This window comes from Cyprinus carpio, chromosome B12 (genome assembly GCF_018340385.1).
Source record: "Cyprinus carpio isolate SPL01 chromosome B12, ASM1834038v1, whole genome shotgun sequence".
NCBI lineage: Eukaryota > Metazoa > Chordata > Actinopteri > Cypriniformes > Cyprinidae > Cyprinus > Cyprinus carpio.
Window position 1 is genome coordinate 12,824,119 of NC_056608.1, and position 17,700 is coordinate 12,841,818.

At 36.0% G+C, this 17,700-nt stretch overlaps 1 protein-coding gene across 1 annotated transcript; it reads right to left on the minus strand.

Moving 5' to 3' along the window:
* Positions 1 to 336: 336 nt before the first annotated feature.
* LOC109046490 (ephexin-1-like) lies at positions 337 to 15,393 on the minus strand. The gene is made up of 16 exons (XM_042734848.1): positions 14,781 to 15,393; positions 12,117 to 12,613; positions 10,079 to 10,798; positions 9,240 to 9,282; positions 9,043 to 9,110; positions 8,609 to 8,844; positions 6,993 to 7,153; positions 6,488 to 6,640; positions 6,268 to 6,397; positions 4,769 to 4,843; positions 4,252 to 4,362; positions 2,882 to 2,991; positions 2,511 to 2,675; positions 1,534 to 1,619; positions 1,287 to 1,391; positions 337 to 1,180 (listed from the first exon to the last, which is right to left on the minus strand). The coding sequence occupies exons 2-16, from the start codon at positions 12,523 to 12,525 to the stop codon at positions 1,017 to 1,019; spliced, it is 2,736 nt and encodes a 911-aa protein (XP_042590782.1). The 5' UTR covers positions 12,526 to 12,613; positions 14,781 to 15,393; the 3' UTR covers positions 337 to 1,016.
* Between the last annotated feature and the right edge of the window lie 2,307 nt (positions 15,394 to 17,700).

Consider the following 17,700-nt stretch of genomic DNA (forward strand, 5'->3'; position numbering starts at 1 on the left):
ATGCAGAGTTTAATGTAGATTTACACCAACTCCCATTCCCACACATTCAAACAGTCTCACAAAACAAGAGGTGTGGCTTTAATGGAGCATTGAAGTGTACACACTGGAATATGCCTTTTCTGAGAAGTCAGCATATTATAAGCATGAAACACAACAGTGCTGAATATCTGGAGCAGATCATATGACACCGGGTTTTTAACTCATAATTTACTTCCTTTTATGTCATTCTAAATAGAAAAGAGCAGTATAAACATTTAGCTTTTTTCTACAAAAGACAAAGTTCTACAGGTTTAGATGATAAATAATGATGAGTAAAAATCAATTTATCAGTCCAACTGTGTAAAAACATTTCATTTTAATGTACCAAAGCATAAAGCATTTTGTTAATAGTAAATACAAGCTTATTTGTACACATTCGGTACTTCCATTAAAAACTGAAGATTAGTCATGCAGGTTGTACCACACATCTTGATCAGTGCATGTGATTTTTTTTACTAGCCTACTAATCAGTTCATGTGATATGTTATCATGTGACATACATGACTGCACCATTTAACCCATCCGCTTTGCTCATCTGGAATTTTAGTAGTTTGATGTTCTTGAAAGAAGTGCTAAACAATACAAGCACGCACAGACTCACACATACCTGTACACACACACACACACACACACACACACACACACACACACACACACGTGTTTCTGAAACAATGAACATTCCATATTAGGATCCAAAACAACTGAACATTTGAATAAAATGGACACACTTCAATGAGATTTACTTAAACAAGCACCAAAGCGGCTTTTGTATTGTAAAAAACCAAGCCATATAACACTGACTTTCCCATGTACTTTGTTTAAAATTCCAACAGAATTATATTTCCGATCCTGAAAAGGATGTTTGAGACGCATCAAAACAATTCCCGTTCATACTGAGTCTGTATCAAACATCTACAGTTTAAAAGCCTATTCCCATTTTAGGAATTCCCGATCTGCCAGGATGCAGTTGATTTAGTCTATGGTATACTTCGAGTCTTGGCGACCATGCCGGCAGCCTGGATAACACGGTATCGCTCTCGGAGGTTGCGTCGCCGGACGTGCTCGTTGGTGATTTCCAGTACGTTTGCTACAGGAAACCAGCCTTTCTGTCCATCAGACAGACGGATTCCCTCATACCATCCTAAAGAAGGAAAGGAGCCGTCAGATTGATGAACAAAAACAATGTTAGGATACATTTCAACATGTCAGATGTGCTTCCAGTAAATGGAAGGTATAGCATGACACACCTTCGTTGGTTTTGCGCACGACATTGATGATCTCTGTGGGCTCCAGATTTAATTCATCTGCTTGGTTTGCCATGTATTGCTTTACACACTGCACTTGAGGGCAATCTGTCACACAAAGACACACATGATTAGAAAGAAAGTAATCTGTAGAGAAAGGTTAATGTGATCAGAATCAAAGGCAAGCACTAACATGTCACAAATGAGTCAGAAACCTGAGCGGTTTGGAGAAATAAGCACCCACACTTACCCCAGTCTTCATATATGACTTCTTCTTGATCATTGTTGGGGTCATCGGGATTCGGGAATGCTGCTAACCACCTGTGCAGGTCAGATCTGATCGGAGAGACAGAAGAAAAGTGAGCAGCATACATCCTTATAGTCTGAACTGACTACATAATCCTGGATATTCCATAGAGGAATTTTTCAACTGTGGAAATTTATTTTTTGTATAAAATATATATATATAAGATTTCTTGCAATTTTTTTTAATCCAAATTGTGGATACCTTCTGATACATTGTTGATATACATATTTATTTATTTATATATTTTTTAAATTGTGCATTTGTATTCCTTTTAATGCGATGATTATACATGCACTAAATGTTTGGAGTGCATGATATTTTTTTTTTTTATTTTTTTTACTTTTATTAATCAAGGATATATTCAATTGATCAAAAGTGACAGTAAAGACACTAATATTACAAAAGACTTCTATTAAAAAAAAATTTAAAAAAATTATTTGATAAATATATATATATATCAAAGAATCCTGAAATAATTTATCATGTTTTTTTGTATCATATTATTTAACACTGATAATAAGAAATGTTTCTTGAGCAGCAAATGAGCATATTAAAATTAATTTTGAGGATCATGTGACACTGAAGACTGGTGTAATAGCTGCTTTAGCTTTGCTTTCACAGGAATACATTTTTAAGATATATAAATATATATATATTCATGTGACACTGAAGACCATTATACTGTTCTACAGTATTTTTGATTAAATAAATGTAGCTTTGATAAAGATTTTCATAAATATTACAAAAATCTTACTAACCCCAAATGTTTAAACAGTAGTGTATATTAACAAGACTTGTATATCTGGATTACTAACAGGAAAAAAAAATCAGCATATGAGCTCAAAACATAATGGAGCAATGAACATGTGTCATGGATGAGTAAAAGAAATAGTATGCAGTTTATTTATAACTCCACGCACTGTGTAGGAGCTTTGAACACTCTCTCCATCTGGCGTCCCTGGTGATTCTCCAGCAGAGTCAGAGAGAAGCAGTGCTCCAGGCTGGGGACAGCTGTGTCCTCCCTAAAAGCCTCCACCTGGACCAGGGAGCGATGGGCATGATCGAGGACTACATACCGCTCAGAACTGCAGCACAGGGAAATAAATGAGTGAAGTCTGATTCAGAAACAACAGGATTAACTAAACAGCAAATACAAACAGTGGTGTTACTTTTTAGAAAAGATCATTAAAAAGTGAACGCATATAAATGGCATGTAAATATAATGCAGTGTTTTGTAACCCTCATAAAACAGAGTAAAGTCATAACACAAACAGGTCTTTCAGCTTTCTACCTTTTCCTGCTGGCAATAACAAGTAGGTCATTGAAGAGAAAGAGGTAGACGGGGGTGAATTTGGTGCGGATGTTCAAGAATGTCCCTCCTCTGTTTACTTCGTCATTTTTCTGATGTAAATAACAATTTGTTCATTTGATAGTTTGACATTCACATTGTAATTATTTTGTTAATTATAAAAATAAAAAAAAATAAAAAAAACAGAGGAATTTTTACTGGTGGTCTCAGAATTTTAAATCCCACTGTAACCATCTGTATAATAATAATTGCTTTACAAAGAAAGGTTTAAAGGCACAATATGTAAGTTTTTTATATTAATATATTATATCCCAAAACCACTAGAACATTGTTATATATTTTGCTGTCTTGTGTACTTACATTATCCCAAATGTTTTGAAGAATGTTTAAATCCAGAGAAATAAGCAATTTTAAGTGTAACGCTAGTGTAACAGACTTTGTCCATAGTGGTGTTGCCTCCCAATGATGTCATACACCCTCGATTTTTCCGGTTTTATTTAGTTGAAAACATGGAAACCCCAAAGACACTTCAATATGTTATGCATATTATTTATATAGACAGGTGATGAATGCACAGAGTAGCATTATAACAGAATTTTCAATACACTCAAATGTATCTAGTATAAAACAGCACTGTTTTACCCCACATACGCATGACGGGAAGAAGCGGAAGCGGTCGACTGTGGCATAATAAAAGCTCTGCTGCTATCGAGCTGTATGTATCGTGCTTGTCCTTCATTAGCAATCACTCCAGCAGCCTCGTTTCGCTTCCACAAACTTACATATTGTGCCTTTAAGTAACTGAACTAAATAAACATTGAAGTGCCCATATTATGTATTTTTGAAAATTACAGCTCTAAGTGAATGAAAACATCCTGCAAAGTTTTACATCTGAAAATGCACCATGTATAAAGTTATTGTCTCTCAAAAGAAAGAGTCGACTCTGAATCATTGACCTCAACATGAAACATAGGCATATTGCCCGCCCACTTGTTGGTATTTTCGTGTTGAACTGAATGAAAATACAAATTCATTCTTTGCCACTAGGTGGCTTTTGGAGCGGTAAAAATAGCGGTTTCCCCGGTAACAGCTGTACACAAAGCAGCACTGCACTCACAAACACTGCTTTTTTAGGCATGATGCGGACCAATCATGCAGATTAACGTCACGCAAAAGGCAGGTTTTGGAAAAATGAATCATTGAGCGAATTGTTTGGGAGTCGTTGAGCAAGTAAGGTAAAAATAAATGCATATTGTAAGACCTTGACCTTGCATGCATGTCAACCTGTTGTTGGGGACTCCCAAAACCAAAATATGAACCTTTCATTACCCATAATAGGGGCACTTTCATACAAAAGTCAGTTTGCTTACCTTTAGTTTGTCGAACTCCAGCATACCATTAATCTGAATCAGTTCCTCCACCTGCTTCATTTTTCCAACCTGAGTATTACATTCTTCAATGATCTGTGAGGATATGCGTGACAAGTTATTTAAGATCACATCTGACAACACTAATAGCCTTAAACAATACGTACGCACACCAAAACATTCTTTTGAATTGAATCTGAATGCATGACAAACATATTAAACATGACTTAGTTTGGTTCTTTCATGAAAATAAAAAACAAATAAACTTCTTTTACTAGCCTAATGCTTTAAAACCTCTAGTGACCCGACCTGCATTTAACTTGTTTTCCACTCTCTCTCCCCCTCTTTCCCCTTATTCTTGCTCTTTTCCTTTTATCTTCTTCTCTAACAGGCTATTCTGGGAACAATGAAGTCTAGTTTGATCAAGGAACTGTGGGTGAGGAGTGGCTTTATAATGAGAGGAAAAAACAGGGTGCATTTACTGTGACCTTGAGGTGTTTACCTTGGACACAGAGTCCAGAGCTTTAGATGCTGTTTGCTCCTTCTCTGCCCCAACAGCCGTTCTCTTTAGGATGTTCTGATGAAGAAAAAAAAAACAACAGATTTTTACAAATCTGGATTATCTTCATATTACCTGGATCACTTTAAGACAGCTCTGCGAACGAAGTATAATTGTGGAAATAAAAACAAAACAAAAAACTCCCGAAACCCATTGAAATTGGTTCCAACAAATAAATATATACTACTGATTACAATTTTGGGGTCATTACGATTTTTGAAAGAAGTTTCTTATGCTTATCAAGGCTGCATTTATTTGATCAAACAGTAAAATTGTTAAATATTATTCCAATTTAAAACAACTTTTTTTCTATTTGAATATATTTTAAAATGTAATTTATTCCTGTGATGGCAAAGCTGATTTTTTAGCAGTCTTCAGACTCACAAGGGTCCTTACATGATCAATGTCCAGAAACTTAGCAAGGGGATCTTTGAAATGGTGATTGTTAAATTTTTGGATGTTATATTTTGGTGTGTAATAGCGTATGCTGTTCTGTGTCAGCCGCACTACACGGATACATTTTCTATGTTGTTTGTGCTTTGATTTGAACAAAAACAACATAACGTTATCCGTGTGGTGCACCTCTTTGGCGCAGACATTGTATCTCCAGCAGCTACAGCAAGAAAACAGTAGGAACTTTAAGCAACAACAGCTGATGGAACGCCAACGGCGATCTGACGAAAACTGTTAACTGCGGTAGCCAAAAAGCACAAAAACCACTAAGCAACTGCAACAACTGAGAGGACGGTGAAACATCCAATCATTTATCATTAGTGTAATAAAAAAATTTAATTTAAACGGGCAAGAGAAAGCGTGCTTTTGAAATTAAACGACAACTTATTGTCAGAAGAAGAGTTTTTAGTCTTGTATGATGCCAATAAGTCTTAAAACCTAGATTTACCATACAAAATATACTCGCCATTTAATCTGTCACGTAGTAGCGACTGCGGCCTTATGTCTCACGTGGGACGAAGTGGATTAAAGAAGAAGTAGTAGCAACTACGGCAAATTAGCTTTACTCCCGTAGTAGACCGCTACAATGTACACGTCACAAAATAGCACTTAAAGTCGCGCATGCGCAATCACATTCTTTGCCGTTGCCGTTCCATCAGCTGTTGTTGCTTAAAGTTCCTAGTAATAGTGGACTGCTGCTACTCACTCGGGGCTGTGTATATGCTAATAGGGCAGAGATCGTCACAAATGGGTGGGACTTTCTCGAGTATGACGTCATAATGGGGAGAAATCAGGAACTGCTCGTTTGGAGAGACTGGTTATGATTTATTGGGATTATAAAAAAATGAGTGGGTGGATTTTAACCATTAAAGGCTGGTTGTTTATTACACACTGCAGCCTGTGTTCAAACACTTTATAAAAGCAATTTTTGCATTCTATGGCACCTTTAATAAAAATTCTAAAGTGGATCATGTGAATTATTCACTCACCTCGATGAGCATTTTAATGCGTGTGATTCGCTGAAAGGGCAGCAGCTGGAAGGACATAAAGGGCAGTCGCTGACAAATGGGCGACTCCTGGAGTCGGGTGATTACAGTCGCAAACTGAGCGTTAGATTGCCTGTGACAGATATTAGGCAAAAGAACAAATGAGAAAATACAAAAAAATGCATGATAAGAATATTAGACAAAAGGTGTATGAGTTTCTCACATTAGATTACTATAGGTTTTTTCTTGATAAACCTGGTTTCGAACATAGTCGATATACGCAGGGAAATTATGCTGGGCATGATAGTGGATGATGTCACAGATGTCAGAAATGATAACGTTCTCATCCAGACGTTCCTCGAGGTCCTTTAGAAACCTGTGATCATCAACAGACAGTGGTATTTGTAAATGAATGTTTGTGACTGCTGTGACTTGTTTTACAGGCTACACTGCATTGTAGAAGCATTAGACTATTAGTCGCCGAGGATCTATTTGTCCTGAGATTTCATGTTTAATAGTTTTCTATTAATAAAACATCAGACGCTGCCGTCTCAGCAAATTCTGATGGGTTACACCTGGAAAATCATTTGTTGCTGTACAATAAGAATGCCGCAGATGTAGACTATGGGGTTTATGTATAAACAAAACTAATTTGTTTGGTTCAGGAAGTGCTGCTTCAGAAAATCTAAACTGTATATTGTCATAATTTTACACACACGGGCACTTACCTCTTGCTGACCTCTTGGATGCGAAGAATGTTTGAGAAGAGGGTTTTTTTGTCCATGTTAATAAGAGTGTCATTCAAGTCACTTGAATCCATAAAATGCTCTGTTAGCACTCGCAGAGAGCGCAGATACGACATTTCTGATTTAATCACCTCGAACATGCTCTGCAAACAAAGAAAGGAAACACTTAAATATAAGACTAAACCATTTCTATCCAGTTCAGATTTTGAGAAAGCAATTACTGCCATTGCCTTTTCATTCTAATTCTCTTTATTATGGAGTTGATGTTCGAGCACTTATGCATTTACAGAAAATCCAAAACGCAGCAGCAAAAGTGATCGAGTTGGCAAGGAAATATGAATCTGTGGTTGCCAGTATGACTTAGAATTATTTATAAGATCCTCATACTTGTTTTTAAGGCCTTGTACAATCTAGCTCCTGTGTATTTGTCCAGTATGGTGGCAATCTACACCCTCTCTAGATCATTGAGATCGAGCAGGCCCTAAACTGTGGAATGACCTCCTTCAATCTATTCGATCTGCCAAATCCTTACCCATGTTCAAGCTATGTTAAAACAACATATTTTCTCCTTGTGTTTCTTAGCTTGTGATTGTGAAGCACTTTGGGCAACTGTGTTTTTAATAAAAATGTATTAAATTCAATTTACTCTTCAATAGTAACAGCAGTAAATAGTAACAGCTTAGTTTTTTTCCCACATTCACTGTTATTATCTGCTGTAATTGTATTACACTAATTTGTAATACTGCCACATTTCAGGTCACACTTAAACCCAAAATCAAACTTTTTTTATTGCATAAAGAAAATAATACATGTTAGGATTTTTTAAATATAAATTTTTATAACTTTCTTTACATTTTAAAACATTATTTAAAAATTTTCTTGAGTAGATTTTCTTGATTTATGGTCACGACCATTTTAACTGTGAACAAAATAATTTAATAAACAAAAAACCTTAATATTCTTTATTCATGCCTTCATTTAAGTGGAAAAAATAAACTATTGTTTAAAAATGTGGGGAATTTTTTTTTCAACAAATATGCATTGAATTGATCAAAAGTGACACTAAAGATATCTATAATGCTTCAAAAATTCTATTTCAGAGAAATGCAGCACAGCTGTTTTCAATTACAATTCATTCTGTTTTAATTTCAACAATAAAAAGAAATGTTTCTTAAACTCCAAATTAGCATAATATAATAATTAACAAAAAATCATACAGTAATGGCTGTAGAAAATTCACTTTCGCATCACAGGAATAAATTCTATTTTAGAATTGTATTTTTAAATTGTAATAGTATTTCACAATATTACAGTTTTTACTATACTTTGGATCAAATAACTGCAGTCTCAGTGAGCATTAGACACTTATTATCTTACTGAGAATGGTAGTATACATATTTGTGAGGTCAACACTCTTTGTACTTCCTTTCCCATCCACCCCTTTCCATCCTGTCTTTTCCTACAGATTTCCATCCTCACTCTTTTCTCTTAAATTACTTTTATCCCCAAACACAGAAAGCCTAAAATCTCAGCACTGGCTATGAAGTACATGCTCTCCTCTGCATTCTGTACTATGTTCAGTGAGGATTTCTGCTCACCTCTTGGTACTTGCACTCCTCTGGACTTAGGGTCTGCAGGACCCCACTGTCTCGAACTGCTGGCTGGTCCCGCCATAAATTGCTCTGCTTGAGATTTGGAACACTACTGGATCTGGGACTTGTTTCTCCTTTCTCTGGGCTGGATGAAAAGTCCATGCTGGTTTTACTGATGTTGCGACATACTGTCCTCCTGATCTCCTTGTGTATATATGTTTCTGTGTAAAACTGATACAGCTCTGCAAGGGTCAGAAAATATGGCATTAAATTCAAACCCCCTAAAATCAATTTACTGAGAATTTTTACTAATGTATGAAAAATAACTAGAGTTGTTCATCACAACTTCTTTATATTGTTTCTTTCTTAACTTTCATCACGTCTGTCTTATAATTTTCAATTTATAACCAGCAATTTATTCAATATGAAAAAAATGATACCCTCAGACGTCCCAGCTTCCAAGTCAGCAGATTGTTGGTGACGTGGAATGACAAGTGGAGGTCTAGAGCTGTGACAGAGATTGAGTTACACATAGTAAAGTCAAATGTGACAGCTGTGTGACTTGCAATAAGCTTAAGAGAGCAGAAACTGTTTGAGAGATATAGGAAAGAAATATAAAAAACTAAAACGTATATACTTCTCAGTGGATCCACATTTTTTTTCATCATGACGCTGCTGTGCTGTTTTTCTTATGTTGTTGTGTAGAGAGGGGAGAAAAAAAATTAATTAAGTAATAATTATTATAACAAACACACAGAGATAATCAACAAATGTCAGTTTGAGACACTTAATTGAAAGAAATGCTGCAAACATGTTTTACTTCTGTTATATAAAGCATTTCTGAGTGATTTTTTTAATAAAAACATGTTTGGAACAGTGTTGTTATTGTTAATTAAACTAAAATGCTTAAAAATCATTTTGGCAATGGAAATAAAGCAAAATAATAATAAACTTTAAAAAAAAAATGATAAGAGTTTACAATAAGGTTGCATTTGTTAACATGAACTGGCAATAAAAAACACTTCTAACGCATTTATTAAGCTTTTGATTAATTTGATTACGTTGATGTTAATTTATAATTTTAATAATACATTATTAAAATCAAAAGTTGTATCTGTTGATCTTATTTAATAGACCTGAGCCAACATGAACTAACAATGAACGTTAACAAAAAATTATGCATTAACAATGTTAACTATTGTTTTACTTTAAAATTCGTATATAAAAATAGAAAGGTTATCTTGGCGATGAACCGAAATAAAAGCCCTTTAAGTAAATAAAAGCACTGAAATTATTAAAACTAAACTGAAATAAAAAAGAAATATTTAAATTAATGATAATAAAAATTACAAAATCAAATAAAAAAAAAAACACTGTTTGGAACATTTATTCACTGTTTGGAACATAATTCCTCTTTTTAAGAACATGAATATGGTCCATTTTGATTTCACGTCGACTTAAAAAGCCTTTATGTACCTATAGACTTGAGAGAATAATTGCTGTTCTCATAGGTCTTGGCTGGTGGAGTTGGTGCAGTTCTTTGCAGTCGGGGACTGGCAGGTGGAAGCAGAGGGGAGGAAGGACGTGCCAGAGACTGAGGCAGAATAATGCGAGGACCCCTTTTATCTAAAGGCATTCTGGGAGGAATGGCCGGAGGGGTGTCCTTGCTTACAGTATCCAGCCCCTTTTGAGGTCTGGGTGGAGCGACCACCTCCAGGCTAACATCGTAGATGGACTCCTCCGTCTCCTCCAAAGGCTGGTCTTTGGGGACGTTTAGAGGAGTCTGGGGAAATGAGACAGCAGAGGCGATCAACGTTGGAGTTCCAGGGTCCGATTTCCTCCTGAGCTGCTGCTCTAATAGGTTACAAGTCTCAAGAAACTTGTTTTTTTTTATTTGCGGTTCCTCCTTTTTGTTCTCGTCTTCAACTAATGACACACTCAAAGACTCAGGCTCCTTATTTGACTTGTCTTCGTTCTCTCCCTCTCCTCTTTCATTCTGATCCTCCGTGTCACTGTACTCAGTCTCATCCTCCTCACCCTCGTCATCATCTTGCTCGCTAATTGGCACCCATACGAGCTTCATGCCAGGCCTCTGCAGGTGGCATATACAGCCACAGTTCTTCTCACACCGAGGATCTGGAAGAGGGCTGGAATCCAGCTCTGCTCGCAGTTTGCTGCCTTCTTTTCCATCAGGAGCTAGAAGAGGACATGGATTATGGTCAGGGTTTAAATGAACTTTAAGATGGGTAAATAATGTGATGCTATTTTATTTATTCATTTTCAAAAAATGCAATTCATACAATGACTTGAATATATACGAAAAGCATGTTTTTTTTTGTATGAAAAATCATTCAGAAATATTTTTTTGGGATATAAAGTCATAAATATCAGGATGATATGACTGTCCTGCTATCATAATAAAGAAAAAATATAAATTAATACATTTTTTTTTTTTTAGTTTGGGTTATGAAATGCTATGGAACACTACAGGTCTTGCATTCATTCATAAATGTTAAATAAGAAAAAAACAAAAAGGTCAAGCTTTTTTTCTGTTATGGCTCTTAATCATTGGAACAGCCTTTATGGTAAGACACAATCTGGATAAAAGGCTCAAGTCTTTAGGCAGACACCTACAATTGAATTACTAACAAAATGTAATACATAATATTCCAAGTATCAAGCATTTTTTAGATTTATATTTAATAATGGCTTTTCTTCCAGGCTTTTTATTCATCAGTACTGTTTGTACTGTATTTTTGATCAAATAAGTGCAGTCTCGATGAGCATAAGACCCCAAACTTTTGAATGGTAGTGTAGTTTTAATATAATTAGTTCCAGGAGGGGTTTATTTATCCCCCCACACCCATCTGTCAATGTGTTCAGCAGATGACATATAATCCTACAGACTGACCGACAACTAAATGACCGCCGATGAGTTACGCCTGAATTATAATTCTTTGAATTACAAATAAATAAATATAAACTAAAACATCCAAGTACAAGAAAGTTGTTCGATTTTAATTTAAAAAGGAAAAAAAGGAAACTGATGTGTGTCACACACAAAGTTCACATTCAAAGTTACTTTCGAAATTATATTGTAAAAAAGAAAAAAAACAAACAATTTAACTTCCATCTCTCCAAGATTACTAGCAACACTAACAGAGAGCAGCAGAGTTTACTCTCCCAACACAGATTAAAGCTGATTACAATATGAGTTTAGTAGCAGCGTCCCTTAATTTAATGCTGTAAATGGTACTTGTTCTTTATCTTTATCCTTGTCTTCATTTCTTTCTGTCTATCTATGTTTTACGTGTCAGAGTGCATTACTCAAAGCAATCAAACACACATGACAAACGATCTAAACACTTTTAGGATGCATCTTGGGAGTAAATTTCAGCTGAATTAATTTTTAGGTAAAGTATTCCTTTACAATTTATAGCTATCTAAAATTTGGTAACTGAATATTTTCTATGGTAGATTTTCTATGGTAGTAGATCAAACAAATATACCATACCTGATCTGCTTCCATCAACAGCGCTCAAAGCTCCTTCTTGTCTCTCTTGGCAGTCCACCTCGTCTTTCTGTTCACTGTGATTTTGTCTGGCCTTTGGAGGCAGAGGAGGTGCCTTGCAATTGCTGGTGGGGGAAGAACTTTTCGATTTGCGTCTGGGCTTTACTGCAGGAGGTCTTTGTTGTTTCATTTCTGTGCTGGTGCTCTTTGCTGTATCTCCACTTGGAATCTTAGCCTCTGGCTGGCTGAATTTGTTGACTATCTTTTTGACATTCCCAGAACTCCCATTCCCAGAGGCGGCACCTTCCACAGATGAGGTGTCTGAGGTATTATTGGATGGCTTGATGGGAACCGGGGGACTTTGTTTAACCTCAGGTTTCTGAGGCAGGTTCTGAGACTTTTGAGAAGACATCTCGATCTTGGTTTTGATGTTTTAATCAAAGCAACCTGGCCAATATGAGGCCAGGCAGCAGGGTCACCGAGGGCCTTCACTCTTCAACCTGCAGTAACAAATAGTTATGACATTAAACATGACTGATGCATCTTTACAGACTCTTTCCACCACTTGATCAATCCCAGATCACCTGACATTGCAGTGTATTCATTAGATATATTACAATTCTGGCTGATACAGCTAAATGGGCGATATTAATGTCACAATGAAACAGAATTCCATGTTGTGACGAACATCAGAGTGTATCAAAATTGCAGTTTGGTGACTTAGTTGTTGTATTCATTGTTGATTGATTTTTACATTTTTAGGGATGTTGCACAAAAAAGTGGAGGCACGTGATTGTAAACTAGAAGGGACAGGGTTACAGCAGATTAAATTAGTGGAGAATTCTAGCATTTTGATTAAACATTATGAAAATTGAAAAGATGAAACATGCACAGATGAATAATTCAGATCTAAAATATGCATTTAGAAAATATGCATTTTTATTTATATTATTTTGTACAAATGTATTAAAACACTAAAACCAAAATAAGTCATTTTAAATGCTACAAGTGAATTAATTTAAACATCACAAAAAAGTAATATATTAATTTTTAGATTCATTAAAGTTTACATTTAACAGCGTATTAATTAATCTAAATCACGTGCACTTAAATATCTAATACTGACAGATCCAATAAATAAAAAAGAAAAAAAAGTAAAAACTCCAATATCAGCCAATAACCGATATAGCACCAATACACTGTTCAGCCCTAGTTTCCATTCTTTCAGTTTCGTATCCTACATGAAGAGTACTGTAATTGAAACCTCTTGACTCATCTATAGGAGTCAAAGTCCTCAAAACTATATAAATATTTGTCACGATGATTAGCATCTGGTAACTAAAATAAATAGCAGTGATCTTGGATAGCAGTACTGGAGTTATCTCACACCATACAGGTTTACCTGCACATGACTTTGTCTTACATATAAATTATATATAAAATATGAGCTGAACTTGCAATCAGACTGGTTAGTGCTGGAAACACTATAAAACTTAGCTTGGAATGTGCTTGTATGTCATGTTTATAGTACATGCCAGGTACTTTAACCTTTCAGATTCCAAAAGCCTATGCATGTCTTAGGAATGCATGATGAGATTAAAATAAAATGATTAGTGGTACATATATACCATATATACATATATACCATTTTATTGCTTATTGTTTCTCCTTATTATAGATACCAATGCCTTGAATGGAACTGTTTGGGAATAAACCCATTCTGGAAATATTGGAAGGGAACGGGTGTGTCAACAATTCTATAGTCAGGCTGAACTTTGGCGTCACTGACTTCACTTGCACACCTCAGACAGACTCAGCAGGTCTGTCAAGTTCTCCACTGCTTCTGTGCACTAATCTGATATCCTGAACATACAAAGCCAGAAAGAAATGCTTTCCCATGGGGTGAAACAGGATGGTTGAAAAGGTTATTATTTAAAAGGGCGATAATGTTTCGTAATTTTTACATTGTTCTGATAATAAAGTATAAACATCCCCTCGAGCAACAGGACATCCAAGTATCCGCTGCTGAGCAGTTTTTTCCAGAAATGTGTACAAGACACTTCCCCTCCAACCTATAAACATCTTGGGGTTGGAATCCTCCTTTCCTGATGAGAAGCTTGGCTTTGCTTTCAAATTCCTTAGAACCACTGGAATGTTGTGATGTATATACACAGTATAAATAAATATAAATAAGTAAATAAAACGTATTTTTAATGTAAAAATGCTGAAACTTTTCTGTTAGGGTTAGGTTACAGTATTTATAACTACCTGTATATAAAAACAATATAAGTCTATAGAGTGTCCCCTTTTAGATAGACAAAAGTGTGTCTGTGTTTGGTAGATATTTGAGATATTGTAATCCACTGTGTTACAAATTCCTTTGTATTGTCAGACCTGATGCTTAATTTCTTTCGTAATCATTCGTGATAATGTTTCAGAAACAATGGGCCAATGAAAAATCGACATTAAATCTGAAAGTCAATATTTCTACAATGTTGTTCACATGACCAATAAGGATCTGCTGTGTGAACTGAATGGTGGTAATGCAGCATGATATTCATTTGTATATCTGACAGACATAGTAACAACTAAGTAAGATGCAGTACTATATTCACAGCTGAGGGGCTGCTAGAATTCATATCTGTAATATTACACCAGACTACTTACCAAATGTGTCTCACTCTCCTATATAATCCATAAAGAAAAGCGAATTCCTGAAATGTGTCCAGAGCAAACTTCTTCATAAAAATAAAACAATTAGAGTGGCGTGGTGTAACTCTCTCACGGTGCACATGAACACATCAGTGTACGAGCAGTTACACAGACATCCATGTTCATACATTGCTTTAAAATGACAGCAGCAGATCGTCACATCCCAGCGCGATCTTCATATCCGTACGGATCTGATCAGATGTTACTTTCGTCTTTCCTAGCTTTTTGTCCTCTCCGGTAAACCCACGCGTATCTCTGGCTCTTTGTTTTCCTTCCCGTGAGCGTGTGGGTAAAGAAAAGCCGGGACAGTGTGGTTAGTGCACACCCCTCCTCCCCCATGGCACCCTATCCCATTCTTGCCTGCACACTAGTCCGGTTCGCGAGCGAATCGTTCGATTTAACCGGTTCTTCTTAGTGAACCGGTTGAACCAGTTCACCAAATCGGACTGAATCGTTTGAAACGGTTCGTGTCTCCAGCAAGCACTAATCCACTAATAAATTACTTAAATTAAGTCATTCATGTTTAACGTGGCTGACACTCCCTCTGAGTCGAAATTAACCAGTAACCCGGAGTAATTCATTTACTCAAATAGTACACTGACTGAACTGCTGTGAAGAGAGAACTGAGGATGAGCACGAGCAAAGCAGACGTACACGCCCACTGCTGGAGCGGTTCTCGTTCTCGAGTCAGGAACCGGTTCCATCGGTTTTCGGATCACCGGTACACTCAACCGAGAACCGTTTGATTTGAGAACCGATGAGCTGATGATACTGTGCATGCGTGTAATTTTTCAAGAGGACGAAAAGCATGTTATCCGAGTATTTTGTTAAACATCAGAAAGTGTGATGACATATTATTATTATTTATTTATTTATATTTTTTAAAGATGAATGTATCTAATCTCTGTACTTTGTTCAGTTTAAAATTCTGTTATAGGCCAAATGGGTTTGTCAGGGATGTTGGACCATAATTAAGACTCTATTTTTAATAGTAATAAGGGATGGTTTATGAAATACATGCACTGTATTTATAGTTAAAGATGACACATTCACACACTGAGTTTGTAGTAAATAGAATTGACGAGCAAGAGCAGAGCAGCTGATATACTGAACGTGCAGCGTGCCGTTTAAAGCGGTTCTCGTTCTCGAGTCAAGAACCGGTTGCATCGGTTTTCGGATCAACTGTACACTGAACCGAGAACTGTTTCTTTCACCCCTGTCTTCAAGACTTATGTCCTCGTATGCACGTCACTGCCTGTTACTGTATGTGGGTGCTTGAAAAACTTAATTGTAAACTTTTCAGATAATGATTTATGATGTTTTAACTGACTGAAGTTATGATTACTGACTTTATATAGTTGAATGTGTATTTTCATCAAGGTGTTATGATATTTTCGGTTTCTGAGATTTTCGGTTTCAATGGGCATGACTATGAATATTCATGAGTTTCCCGGATTTGCGCGTGGAACTGAGGATTTTAGTTCACGCTCCTTGTATCTCAGCAGATTTAATGGAATATTTCAAAAGATTCCTGTTCATTTTGTAAATATGCCAAACAGTTCAATCACACCAGGATAGATGAAAAATTATTATTCCACACAGATACAAGTTTATTTCAGTTGGTGGACTTAGATGATAACAACTAATAAGCTTCAGCACAACGAACTGAAATCATAGTTTGCTATGCTTTTATCCCAACATCACACAGAATACCTGCAATCATTCAGTCAGTGATGGCTGCACAAAACCTGCAAATAAAAACATTGTGTTATTAAATTATGAACAAATGTAGTTTAGGCTTAAGTTAGTGTAACGCTGAAAAAATATTTACCTGTTTTGAAGTATTCCGTTAAATCTGCTGAGATACAAGGAGACTAAACTACAATTCTCAGTTCCACGCGCAAGTCCGGGAAACTCGGAATGAATATTCATGTATGCTCCGCCAATTGAAACCGACAGTCTGGGGACCATGGACTTGATATCATAACGTCATCGCGAATGACGTCATTACGTTAGGGCGTAAAAGAACCGATGAGCCGAACTGTCCGAAAGAACCGGTTCGCGGAAAAGAACCGGATTCACATCACTACTGGTGCACACCCTCCTTGGGCTGCCACCCAGCGGAGACTCTCAGTGTGTGTGTGTGTGTGTGTGTGTGGATCAGGTTTATGGGAATCAAGCACAGTAAAACCTGAAATCATCTATTAATTACGAAATGGCTGTTTATTATGAGCAAATTGGTTCAATAAACATACAAAAACAGAGAATGTAGAATATACTAGCTATACCGTGAGGACATAATTGCTGAAAAATATCGTTCATAAAGAGACTATGTCTTTAGTGCATTAAAAAAAATCATAAAACTGTATTTTGTCTTTTTGTTTAGTTTATTGCGTAAGTTTTAACATGATGTTAAATGGGGTGTAGAAGATAATAACGATCTTGAACAACCGACTTTTGACAGTCTTTTATTTTGAAAAGCAGGTGGAGAGTCTCAGAGGAGAACCACTGCAAACCACTGAGTCCCAGCAAATCCGAAATGATTTATGCCCAAAATAATCCACGTTTATATTGTTCTCTTCCACAAGCGAATCACAAATTTTGTTGATTTATTTTTCTGCATTGCAGGAATGAGGGGATTAAAAAATCCGATATTTTACTAACATACAAGATTTACCTTAAGTCTTTCCAAATTATAATTAATATTTTTTTTACTCATTCCACTTGTGATAAACCAAAAATAGCATAGCAAAAGCTAAAAATGCAGTGATGCATACTAAACTGAAATAATATTAGGTGGAATGCACTTTAAAGGTAAAGGAAAGAGACAAATACATCTAAAGTAAATTGTATAATATCCAATAGAATCCAATAG